The sequence below is a fragment of the Diabrotica virgifera genome, chromosome 4, assembly GCF_917563875.1.
Source record: "Diabrotica virgifera virgifera chromosome 4, PGI_DIABVI_V3a".
Classification (NCBI taxonomy): domain Eukaryota; kingdom Metazoa; phylum Arthropoda; class Insecta; order Coleoptera; family Chrysomelidae; genus Diabrotica; species Diabrotica virgifera.
In genome coordinates this window covers 15,693,848-15,707,582 of record NC_065446.1, presented here as the reverse complement: position 1 = coordinate 15,707,582, position 13,735 = coordinate 15,693,848, and the positions used below count along the sequence as shown (strand labels likewise).

Sequence of the window (13,735 nt, the reverse complement as noted above, 5' to 3'; positions counted from 1 at the left end):
ACTCAAACTGAGTGGCCATGCTATCCTGTTACATAGAAAGCACGGGACAGCACTCGATCGCCTGTCTCCATTAGACTCATAGACTCATATTAACACCCTGTACCAACGGATAGCCATATTACTTTTATATGTTAATTTAAGTTATTTACCTTTACCCATATAATAGAGACGCGACAAAGTAGATGGATAAAAAAATACAACGAAATTAGCGAAAGACGAGTTTGTCATGGCGTTAAAAAGAATGAAGAAAGGTAAGGCAGTAGGACCTGATGGAATACCTTCATTAACAGGACTGGAAGTTTTGGTAAATGATGAGTAGGATATGTGAGAATAAAAGTATATCAAAATCATTGGGAGATATAGTGGAAGGTATTATTCTGATAAAGATAAAACGGACATTCCTTAATTTACCACAAAGAATTCTAGTGGCAGGAACTTACAATGTTGAATCTGTTTTATAACCTCGAAATAAAAATTAAAGACACACTAAGACACATTGAAACGGCGCCGAAACTTTGTATCTTAAATGTTGTTTATTTTATATCGGCGGAATTTTATTATGAAAATAAAAAATGCGGTCAGAGGAGTTACGAGAGTAACAACGTTCAAAGTTATTTTTTACAGCGTACCAGGTGGTAGTTTCTCGGCAGCGTCGCGAGGTCGTCGTTTTGTAATCAGGTAAAAAGTTGTGAAACAGTGAATAAACTGATAATATTGGTTAAGCCCACAATGCGTAAAGGTATTTGCAAAAACGAAATACAGGGCGAACAATCACAGGCGTTTGAAATCCATGTTGGGCTGAGACAGGCAGATGCGTTGGTGTGTCTCCTTTTCAACAGAGCTCGGTATATGCTCTCAAATTTTGGTATATGCAGATGATGTGGACGTAGTTGCCCGCACAACACGTAAGCGAGACCTTCTAAAATGCCTCAAAAAATATAGGCCTGCAAGTAAATAAGGAGAAAACTAACATGACGACATCAACACAAAACAATAGAGCCAGAAACGTCGATCACCAATTCGCGGTTGATAACTCTACCTTTGAAGTGGTGGACAAATTCACATACTTAGGATCCCTGATCACCAAAGAGAACGTCATGACGGAAGAAACCAAGCGAAGGATAATCCTAGCAAACAAATGATATTTTGAACTGAGCAGATATAAGAGAAGCAGAAACTTAAGACAAAAAACAAAAGTAATCAAATACGAAACCCTTATAGAGCCAGTGTATGATGAGGGAGGATGGTGTAGATGAGGATGGTAGACAAATAGGCGCAGCAAACTGGCAACACTTGGCAGTGGATAAAACTGACTGGCGTAATAGACTTGGGAAGGTCGAGGCACTTTTATAGGGCTATAGCATCATTGATCATGATTGTATAAATATAATAGGGGCATTCCTTAATTTTATTTACTACAAAGAATTTTAATGGAAGAAACTTGCAATGTTGAATTTGTTTTATAACCTTGAAATAAAAATTAAAGGCACATTAAAGGCAAGCGTCCACAGACCCGCATCGTACGCATCGGACGCATCGTACGCAACGGATTTTAGTTTGCCTTGTACAAAAACTTATGTACCTGCGTCCACTGACCCGCATCGTACGGATCGCACCATCGGGAATGCCGAAGGGTTGCTTCAAGAGGCAACTTTTGCGATGCGTGCCGATGAATCATTCGGAATGCTGATCAGTGGACGCACCCCACGAAATTTCGCTTGGGCCAGTGGGAGCTAATATACGGCTATTTGCATTTTGACGATCGTCTTGTCCGTAATGAAACAAGTATAAACTCAGTTTTAACTGTTATTTTATATATAGGTATATTCAGAAAAAAATATTACAGGCCATGATAAGTTGATTATGGGGATTAAAATATCATAAATTACTCACTTTTCATGTTTATTAGTCTTTTTCAAAATATCTTGAGTATCTAACTATGAAAATTATTCTCGTTAAAAAAAACAACACATTTTTCTATCACAGCAATGAACTTTTTAAAAAATATTAGACTTGCTAATGATGTTTCTGAGAGAAGTGTAAAATTGATGCGAGACATTTTATTGTCTCGCAAAGTAAAGTGTGTTACAAGTAGTTGAAAACCAAAAAAGTATTTAAGAGTACACAGTAGCGATCAACAGGTAGCAACAAACGCGGTCCAAGATTGCGAAATTTCTGCGAACTTTCAAAAGTGAGGCAACAGTGCGTCGGTAATTCGACACTGACAGTGACGTTTATACTATCAAAAGCAATAATTTTTATACACATAGGCGCGAAATGTTGCCAAGTCAGTGACGTTCGATTTCTTGTTATAAAAAAATTGATTTTTAGTAGTTCCAATGTGACCCAAAATCTAGGCATGGGATAAAAAAGTTCATTTGAAGAAAGTGTATTATTTTTTGTCTTTCTTAATGGCGGTACAGGCTCCTTTTTTCAATATTCTATTTAGTTATAGAGTAATTTCCACATACTAACATATTTCTGAAATTGGGCTCTGTACCGCCATTCTTTATTATATTAAGGATATGTGTGCCAAATATCTCGCCAAAATATTCAAAATTAAGCCGTAAACTTGGAACGCGTTTGTTGCTACCTGTTGATCGCTACTGTTTGCTCTTAACCGATTTCAGAAAGGCATTTAATTAATCTGTAAAGAAACTTTTACTGATATAGTTACTATTTTCCATTTAAATCAAATTGTAACAGCTTTGTGTATTCCTTTGTATTCAAATGTATAATTACTTAGAAAAATGGGTGCTATTATGCGGTCTACCATCGTGTTTCTGCTATAGCTTGCGGTCTACCGAGAGAATTGGTGTGTAAGCTGTAATATTACTATGCCGATAAAAAAATGATTACAAATAATTTTTGAATCTATTTTTTAAAAACATGTAGAGTTTGTGTAAGGTTTTATAGGTCCAAAGTTAATAATTTTCGAAATATTTAAAATGACATAATGAGGGTTTCATCAGTATAGTGTTATTTTTAAATAATTTAATATCTTTGACATAGGTATATGGTATATCAATATAAAATACAATGTGATCACTATTTACAAATATATTTTTTTTCATTTTTTTAAGTGGTACACCTTGTATATTGTATATTAGTATTGCATTTTGTAGTAAATATTACAGGCTTTCTTTTGTACCTAGGTTTTATGTACCTAGCATGTTTCATTTTGTAGATATTTAAAAAAGAACTATACATTTTACGTTTTTGTGGATTTTTTATTACTAAACAGATACATTAAAATATCATACTAATAAATGTAGTTAATATGCATAAATTAATTATTAAATTAAATAAACATCCAATTAATAAACAACCAATTTTAAAGTCTAACTTAGTAATTTTTCTACCCTAGCAGGTAGTGGCATCGGCAATCCGATCGCTGCCGATACAGTGGACGCAGTATGAAAAATTAATCCGATGCGTACGATGCGTCCGATGCGTACGATGCGGACCTGTGGACGCTTGCCTTAAGGCCGGCCGTTGTATGAAAGAGAGGTCCCCAAGTCGCAGTGCAACAGAGAGAAAAGATTCTTTCCCGAGAGATGCTGCCTCTATCGGAGAAATAACGCAATAGATATCTAAGCGAAGCGCGGACTCCAGACTTTATAGTCAGCTGATAGTTTAGTTTCAGTACAGAGAGGTATGCAGGTGCGGTCTCGCTAAGATGACTCGAAATCGTTTTATATATGAGGTGCGAACTTTTCATTTTCTAGGAGGTTTAAGGACGGGTTCTCGCTGAAAATTCCAGAAATTTATTTTAAAAGTACACCACGCAAAAAGTACTTTATTAATTCACATTTTTTTAACGTTACATCCTTCCGTTACATATAGGCTAGTGCTAAACGGACTTTTATCATGAAATTCATTTAAATACTTGAGTAATTTAGATATAAACGCTCTTATATTTATTGAGAAAAAAGCAAAACTTTCACATTTTTTTATAAACAATACACAACAGGTAGGGTAGCAAAAATATGGCTGTAATTAGCGAGATATATTGTTAGTAGGTTAAGCATTTTTCGGTATACATAATATATGCTCTAGATTATGAGTGGTGTACTTTATAAAGGTGATGGGATCGCCTATACTTGTAACATTACCAATGGCCGGCCTTAAAACAGCGCCTTAAAAATGTGGTTTATTTTATACCGGCAGAATTTTATTATGAAAATAAAAAATGCGGTCAGAGAGGTTACAATAGTAACAACGTTCAAAGTTATTTTTTACAGCGTACCAGGTGGGAGGTTCTCGGCAGCGTCGCGACGTCGTCGTTTTGTGATCAGTTGAAAAGTCGTCGGCCGCATATACGCTTGCCGAAAACTTGAAACGAAAAACGTTTTTATCTCGGCGCGAGATGTTCGCGAGTGCGTTTGACCCATATTTATTTGGCACTTCTCTTGAATTCGTGATGGTGATCAAAAAGTGTTGTGTGATTAGATGACGTGTTCTGAAGGTTACTATATACAAGTGTATTTGTGCGGTTATTACTAGTCAACGTATTGTGACGTACTCGTTCTGCGGTATATATTATTATAGTTACAAATTTTTGGAATAGTCTGATCAATCTCTAAATAGTACATTTAAGGGAGTGCATATATATTTTCACTTCGGAAAAAATCAAACAGGTTAGAACTTTTTGTAATTTCATTAAGAAATGTTTAATAAACAACATATCAAAAAGTTCTACTCGAGAAATGGGTGCTTCATTTTTTATTAAACAAATGAACTACGAAGTTTGATGTTTTTTTAAATAACTCAGAAAATATAAATTTTAGAAAAAAACTGACTTAACCATTGAAAAACTCAGAAAATTTTACAAAAAAAACCTTATATAACGAATTTTCTAAAATTAAATCTGTATCTTCTATAATTTTTTATTTAAAACGCTACACCCTTCTCGCAAACATTGGCGCACTGTAGTGTAAACTAGCGTACGGCGAAGTGCACGGTTGAGTTATTTTAATGTAATTCTTTAACTAATGGATCAAATGAAATTTTACAAATTGAACCTAAGCGAAGAATAATTAAGCTATCTTATGGTTATAATAAAAAAAAAAAAATGTATGGGCATAAGTACGGTGGGGGCGGAAATTGAGCCTTACATGAATTTTGTTTAAAAATGATTTAAAAATGTGTAACTAATACAATTTTTTTATAAAACCCTCAATTTTGCACAACTTACCTTTCAAGCACCGTACTAAATGTTGTTTGATTCAAAAAAGTCTCTAAAATTTAATTCAAATGATATGACGTCTTAAAAAATGTATTTTTTGAAATATTCGTAGTTTTATAGTATTACAACCACTTTAAGACGGTATTGCTCAAGTTTGAACAAATCTATTACAGTTTTATAAGTGCTTTTTTAAAACTTAGAATGTAATCTTTAAAATGCACTGAATTATTTTACTTTAGAAATGAAATAAACTATTTCTTTTTGAGAAAATTAAGAAAGATAACAAAAATGTAATCCAAAAACCGAAAATTACCAGCTAAAAAAATGTTTATATAAAGTGATCAAAACTTTTTTCTTGAAAACTTACATAAAATACATTTACTAATAAACTTCAACAATAATAAATGTTCAGCAAAAAAATTTTTGTTAGCTCTTATACAGTATGTCTGCGTAACTTGGAACCTATTGAATACTTTTTTATTATCAGTTTTACGAAAAAAGATTAAATGAATTTAAATTTAATTTAATGAATTTTGTAGAAGGTATGTCAAAAAATATGAATTTTACTCAAGAGTAAAGTATCGTTAAATTTTACAATTTCGAAAATTGTTATTAAAAAAAGTTGTTTGGAATTAAAAAGTTACAATATTGTGAATAATAAAGGCACTTAACTCTTAAGAAAAATCCATATTTTTACATACCTCGTATAAAATTAAAAAAGTTTGATATCTGATGGTTGTATCCTATACTTTAGACAAGGGAGAGCATTTTATGAAGAATAACTTTTTTTCGTAAAAGTTATAATAAAATAGTTATCATAATTGTAATAAAATGATGATGAGTATCCGTAATTTGAGAAAAAATTGAAAACATTTTTCGATTGGAATAATGTAATTGTATATAAACATAGTTTTTAATTTCAAACAACTTTTCATAATAGCATTTTTTGATATTCTGAAATATAAAGGTACTTTACTCTTTAACGAAATTCATATTTTTGACATAACTCATATAAAATTAAAAATGAATAACCATTTTCAATTCAATGTTTTCATTCTGGTGGGGTGTAGAATAGCAATATGTTGTTTTATATGCCATTAGAGTGAAAACTTAGTCTTATTTCATATAAAATTGATACCATTTGATATCTGATGGTTGAGTTTTAGATTTTTGATTATCCAGAGTATTTTATGAAGAATAACTTTTTTTCGTAAAATTGATATTAAAAAAGTTTTCCATGTGGTTCCTAGGTACGCAGACATACTGTATAAGAGCTTCTGTATAAGAATTATCAAATTGCAATGCCATACTCGGATTCAGTATAATCATAAACAAAATAGAAACATATTTGATCAAAGTAAAATGATGAATTTAACGATATTTTTGAAATCATTAATATAAAACAATTGTTATTGTTTAAACAATTAATAACAATTAGCGGCCAAATCCGCGAGTAGAACTTTTTATTTTAACATAAATATAAACTAACAAAAAAAGTTTTAGAAACATATAAGATTGTTTGAATTTTTCCGAAACCATGCATGTTTTCGTTCTAATTGCACTCCCCTAATTGTTCAACGGTTTTTCTCCAAATTTTAAAGCACCGCTTGGAATGATATGAAATTTGGCATACACATAGGTAACATGTCAAAGAACAAAAATTGATATTTTACCGATGTGTGTTTATGCCGTGGGGGTGAGTTTCACCCCTTCTAGTGGGTGAAAAACTATACTGTCAAAATAAGTCCGGAAATGGATAAACTGACTAATTCTAAGCAACTTTTATTCTATAGCATTTTTTTAATTAGTTAATACATTTTGAGTTATTTGCGAGTAAGTATGTTTATTTTTCATTAAAAAATCACTTTTGTAGGCAGTTTTTTGCAAATAACTCTAAAAGTAGTTATTTTATCGCAAAAAATTTTTTTAGCAAAAACATAGCCTCTAAAACATGAAAAAAAATGGTGTATATATGAACTCTTTAGGCCTAGTAGAAGCAAAGTTGTAGCTAATGAAAAATAGGTTCATATCCGTCAAATTTAAAAGCGAATATATCAACGTGAAATAAGCAAAAAATTATGCACTGTTTTGGGTAAACTCATTTTAACTTTTTTATAGTGTATAAAATAAATTTATTTTTGTTTTTAAAAAAGTTTCTAGCATCAAAAGTAAGCAAGTTACGATCAAAATAAAGTTGGTCCCTTTTTTTGGTAGAAGAAACTCTGGACACCCCTTAATTAACATCTTAACTCAAATTATTAATCGTTACCGCTTCACAAGTTATTATTTAGGTAGGTGTGTATCATTTATATGATCTGTAAGTTTCATAGGTTCAAAAGGCTTATTTTTTAAATAAGTTGGTTTTAAAGTAAATTTTTTTAATTTTTAGTTTTAAAAAAAGTGCATTTTTTCAAAATAACTTAAAATTTATTAGTGATACCAAAAATCACAAACAGCAAAGAATGTAGGTTTTTCTTTTCTGGGTATTTTGGAGTCTTTGTTTTTCTGTAAGTCAAAAATTGGTTAAGATATAGCTGTTTAAAATTTGCATACACTCGTGATTATTGACTAGTTCAAGCTCTTTCAACTACAACCCCTTCAAAGATAAGCACTTTGAACCGATGAAACGTACAGATCAAAAAATATATATACATGGGTAAAGCAACATGTGAAGTGGTAACGATTAATTTCATTTGTGATGCTAATTAGGGGGTGATTTTTACGATTTTTTTACCAAAAAATAAGGATCAGTTTTATTTTGAGGTCATCTTCCTTACTTTTAATGCCAGAAATTTATTTAAAAACAAAAACGAATCTTTTTCTAAACAGTAAAAAAAGTTTTAATGAGTTCTCCCTAAAAATTGTTTTATTTTTTGGTTATTTCACGATGAAATATTCGATTTGGAATTTGGTGAGTATGAACCAATTTTTCATTACTTACAAGTCTTCTTTCACTGGGTTTAGGTATCTCATACGTACGCCATATTTTTTCTAAGAATATTTTTTCGATAAAATACTTGCTTTTTGAGTTATTTGCGAAAAACTGTCTAAAACGTGGTTACTTTTTTGAAAGATGATTATATTCACTCGCAAATAACTCGAAAAGTATTGACTTGGGGAAAAACTATATAGATCAAAAGTTGCTTAAAATTAGTCAGTTTATCCATTTCCGGACTTATTTTGGAGACACATTTCTTCAACCCCGAGAAGGGGTGAAATTCACCCCCATGACAAAATCACCAATCGGCACAATATCACTTTTTTCTTTGACTTGTTAGCTATCTATGTGCCGTTCGAATAAGTAGATCATAACTTTACTAAGTAAAATCTCCAGGGGCGGAACGCTGCGTGGGTTACAAATGTTGTGATGTGTCACAAAAAAAATACAAACTGTAACTTTGACCCCTTAAAACTACCCTCATCCCCAACTCTGGTTTCCGCCCCTGGAGATTTTGCTTGGATACGTCATGATCTACTTACTCCCAAATCTTAGTTCAATATCTAGATCACGAACGTCACAAAAAATCCCTTATAACTTTTATATTCACCCCTGCCCCCACCCCTTTGTCGGTCAAGCAGCGTTCCGCCCCTGGAGACTTTACGTAGTTATGTTATGACCTACTTATTACCAAATTTTAAACCCCGAAAATAATAAAAACCGCGATTTTTACCCCTTATACCTACCCTCGTCTACCACTCTGGTTTCCGCCTCTGGGGATTTTACTGAGTTACGTCATGGTCTACCTATTCCCAAATTTTGGTGCACTATCTCAATCACGAACGTCGCAAAAACCCCTTACATTTTATATATTCACCCCTACCCTCACCCCTTTGTCGGCCACGCAGCGTTCCACCCCTAGAGATTTTACTTAGCTACGTCGTGACCTAATTATTCCCAAATTTTGGACTCCGGTCGTTAAGGAAAGTCATGTACACAACGAATTCAACATATCCCGGTACAGTTTTTCCATATTACTTATCACGCACAAAATCCGCTTCTATCTCTCCGACTAATATTTAATTTTTTTTTTAATTATAGACAGAAAAACTAAATGCCAAATTAGTGTCAAAAATTACATCTTAATTACTGAACTGGAGTAAACTGTACCTGTCACCTGAAGAGGATAATTATTTTCAACATTTCGCGCCTCAGAAATGATTTGTAGGTGTTGAATAGATGAAATAAAAAAATCCTTTCGTTAACCTAAAATAAAATAGAGTGAAGATGTGACCCAGAAACGTTGTTTGCGTTAGTGATTGTGAATATAATGTGCCAAAAATGTGTTCTCGTGGCATAACGTAGAGCGTAAACAGGAAATTTTGTGTTTGATCTGCATTTTAAGGAATATTCAGAGAAACTGAATTTTGCTCCGGAATATGCTGAGCTGGTTTGTAAGTAAATGTCTAAAGTTTGCATTTTAATTTAGTTTTATGTTGATATTTAGCGCCACAAGTTTACAAAATATAATAATGGTGTTATTCATTTTTACTCCCTAAAAAAATATAGATAATACTATATTTTCGCGAGGGGGAAATATGTGTTTTTGTCAAGAGTTCAAACTTCAGAATTAAATAGTTTCGGTGGTTTTAGATATAGTATGATATAATTGATCCAAATAATGGCATAACCCAGGCATTTAAAGTGAAAGTTATCCTCCAACTCCAAATTGTTCTATATGGTCCACTATTTCCACATATTGTTCAGTAAAAAGTTACACCATTTTGAGCGTCCCGTTTGGGCGGGAGATAGGGGGAAGTCGGTAAATTAGTAGTATTTTTACGTTTTTCGTCAATATTTCTAAAACTATGCTTTAGCGTAAACAATGGTCTATACAAAAATATTGTACATAAAATTTAAAACAAAAAAAGGTCCTATACATAACTGTTATAAAATCAACGGTTCCAGAATTACGGAGGGTGAAAAGTGGAGGTTTTTGATACTTTTTGTATTATCTGGGCAATTGATTTTGGGGGGTGAGGTTGACGTTTCTTCAAAGGCTTATCACTAAAATATCATCGGCCACTGAAATAGCAAATTTTATTTACACAACACAATCCTGTTAAAGAAAATTTCTATAAATTGTCCAAAGAATATAAAAAGTATCGAAAACCTCAACTTTTTACCCTCTGTAACTCTGGAACCGTTGATTTTATAACAATTATGTATAGGACCTTTTTTGTTTTAAATTTCACGTAGAATATTTTTGTATAGAACATTGGTTTTGCTAAAGCGTAGTTTTAAAAATATTAACGAAAAACTTAAAAAAAAAACTACTAATTTACCGACTTTTCCTCCATCTTCCCCCCCCCCCCCCCCCCAAAGCGGGCGCTCAAAATGGTAACTTTTTACTGAACAATATGTGGACCATATAGAACAATTTGGTGTTGAAGGAAAACTTTTACTTTGGATGTCTGGGTTAGGCCTTTTTTTGGACCAATTATAGGTACTATACTACCTCTATAACTTTTGACTTTTTTATTTCAAATTTAATGTAGAACATTTTTGTATAGAAGGTTATTCATGCTAAACCGCATAGTTTTAGAACTATTGACGAAAAACGTAAAAAACTACGAATTTACCGATTTCCCTCCCATCTGCCCCAAACCCGACGCTCAAGATAGTGTGACTTTTTTCTAAACAATATGTGGACCATATAGAAAAATTTGGTCTTAGAGGATAACTTTCACTTTGGATGTCTGGGTTTGGGTCTAGTTATGCCATACTAATATATTATATGCCTAAATCGAAATAAAATACATAATATACATATATGTACGTATTTAATATTCTTTTTCAACAACCGTGTTAAAAATGCAATTTTTAGCACTCCATATGAGCGTTAAAAATGCTATTTTAAAGCACTAGTGCTTTAAAAGATTTTTAAAGGCACTGCAGTTCGTATTGACCGTATAGGCAATTTTTATGTAAGGTCAAAGAAATATAAAAATGGAGTGTCAGTCATGTTCAAGTAAAAGTTTTTGTAGATATTGTCCTGTAATTACGTTTGTAGAAAAAATATTGTATGATATGCGTGTTAAAAAGTACATTTTTAAGGCACTCATGTGAATTGCAGAACTCGCTATCGCTCATTCTGCAAACTTTCACATACGTGCCTTAAGCGTGTACTTTTAACACTTATATCATAAATAACTATAATATGTATATACTTTATTTATTTAAAATTATAATTAACAGTTATATTTAACAAGTTTTGAAAGGCAATTCCTGGTCAGTTTTGCTACAATATATTTTGTTTGACAAAAATAATTGTGTTTGTATTGTGCATGTTACCATGGAAACGGCGATCATATGTATTGGATTTGTTCCAACTCGATACAAAACCGTCTTTGAATCGTTACGCGCATGCGCAATAACAAATAATTATGCGCAGTAACACATGTTTTGTTACTGCGCATACTCGTAACCGTTCAAGAACGGTTTTGTATCGAATTGGAACAAACCTATTGAAAACCGACGTTGTATTGTAAAACTATATGTGAGAAAAATTATTTCTTACTCTAATGGCCAACTTTTCTCACTGCGTGAGAAATTTTTCGTTTTGAATGTATATAAGTAGTGAGAAAAGTTGCACATTTTATAGCATTCGTGGAAAGGATATTTTTTCTATGGATGCTATACTAAGGATGGGAAGAACCTGCCGGTTATAACCTAAAACCGATTTTTTTTATTTGAAACAACCCGGTTTTTTTGTCCCGGTTGTAACCGGCTTTTTCTTTTTAAAGTAATAATCGGTGAAAAACCGAATAAGTTAGCTGTGGAAAAACATTAAATTAGAGAAAAATGAAAAAATTTCTATCTATTTTCTATTTTAATTAACCCAAACAACCGTAATTCAACTTTTATTTACTAATAGAGAACTGGACGAAAGTGTCACATTAGTAAGCTTTTTAAAGGTAAAATATTGCAAAAACTCTAAATTTTAAATAGTCCTGTCGCCAGTGGGGGTACAACGGCTTCCTTAATTCAGATGGACTTACCCAAGTTTTTTTATGTATTTTGACCCGTAGAACACGAATTTTTTGGGTAATAGTCGATCCGGATGTCGATAAGATTGTTATAAACAACAAGTTGAAAATGCGAGCATTATCATAACGAAAACTTTGTATATTTACGTATTTTAATTCATAATATGGAAAATTGCTATTATGAAAAGTAGGTTAGAATTAATAATTATGTTTTAATGTGCAATTATATCATTATAATTTAAATGTTATGAACTATAAAGGTAGTTTACTCTTGATCGAATTTCATATTTTTTATATACTTCGTATAAAATTAATAAAATTTTATATATGATGGTTGCATCATAAAACTTAGAACATGAAGAGCTTTTTATGAAGAATAACTTTTCTTCGTCAAATTAAAAATACAATTAGTTATAAATGAGTTATAAATGAAAATGATGTTGGTATCCATAATTTGAAAAAAATTGTCAAATATTTTTTTTCATTAGAAGGATGTAATTGCACATATCAGACCATATTTTTTTATACCAAACAATATTATTTCATTTACTGTCGGTTCGCTAAACTCAGACACAATTGGCTAGTGATTTTAGTCAATAATTTTGCCAATTCGACAAAAAAATAATTTCTAAATAGTTAATAATTACTAAATATTTAGTAATTTTGCCAATTTCGGCAAAATTCTCAAAAAACAAAAAAATTACCTACTAAAATCACTAACCAGTTGTGTCGAGTTTAGCGAACCGACTAGGTATATTTTAATTTCATATTTCGTAGCAAATGGAACAGTCCATTTATCATAAAGGGGAGGGCGTACGGGTATAAACCTTTTTAGAGCTGTTAATAACTTATTGCTTTTAAAATATTATACTCAAATTGTATTTTTGAACATCTTATTTATTTTATATAATAATTAAATTCACTATCAAATGTCATTGATGTTTTATTAATACTTAATTTAAAATTTAGTTTGACATTCACGAAGTGTCAAGCTCAAATGTAAATAACAAATAACCTATGTTATGTTTAACAAATCGAGATTTAAAAAAGTAGCCTACTTCCTAATCAACCATTTGAGCTGACGTTTAGTGCGTCGGTAGGAGATAACCGGATTGTTACGTCACATTTTAGAGTTTGAGGTCGATTATCTCGAAGACGGTTAGAGGTATCGAAATGCCGTTTTCAGATTTGGATTCAGAAGGCAATACTACATAAGAATCCATCGATACACTTGCTCTAAGTATTGCAGGAGCGGCGACGCAATAACACACAGACTTTTGCAAATTTATAAACGAAAAGTTTTCGTTGAAAAACTTGAGGAATCACATAACAGCGATTTTTCGCAAAACAAAACATTTTTTTGTATTTTTGGGTCATTCTGAACAAAAATGTTTTTACAAGTTTTTTCGTAGGATGCATAGTTTTCGACATAAACGCGGTTCAACTTTCAAGAAATCGAAAAATTGAAATTTTTGAATCAGAATAACTTCTGATTGAAAAATAAAATAGCAATTCTGCCTACCGCATTTAAAAATTCAAGTAAAATTCTATCGGTTTTGA

At 31.8% G+C, this 13,735-nt stretch overlaps 1 protein-coding gene across 4 annotated transcripts in view; it reads left to right on the top strand.

Annotated features, from left to right (window-relative positions):
* LOC114339639 (serine-rich adhesin for platelets) overlaps positions 1 to 13,735 on the top strand; it is a 1,513,912-nt gene that overhangs the window by 290,726 nt on the left and 1,209,451 nt on the right. For 3 of the 4 annotated variants that reach the window (XM_028290307.2, XM_028290298.2, XM_028290323.2), the window contains exons 1-2: positions 4,315 to 4,535; positions 9,228 to 9,580. The exons of the other annotated variant lie outside the window; for it this stretch is intronic. In XM_028290307.2, coding sequence (XP_028146108.2) covers positions 9,566 to 9,580 — 15 coding nt within the window. In that variant the 5' untranslated portion in view covers positions 4,315 to 4,535; positions 9,228 to 9,565. Of the gene's footprint in view, positions 1 to 4,314; positions 4,536 to 9,227; positions 9,581 to 13,735 lie in introns of those variants that run through there. 4 annotated transcript variants of the gene reach the window in all.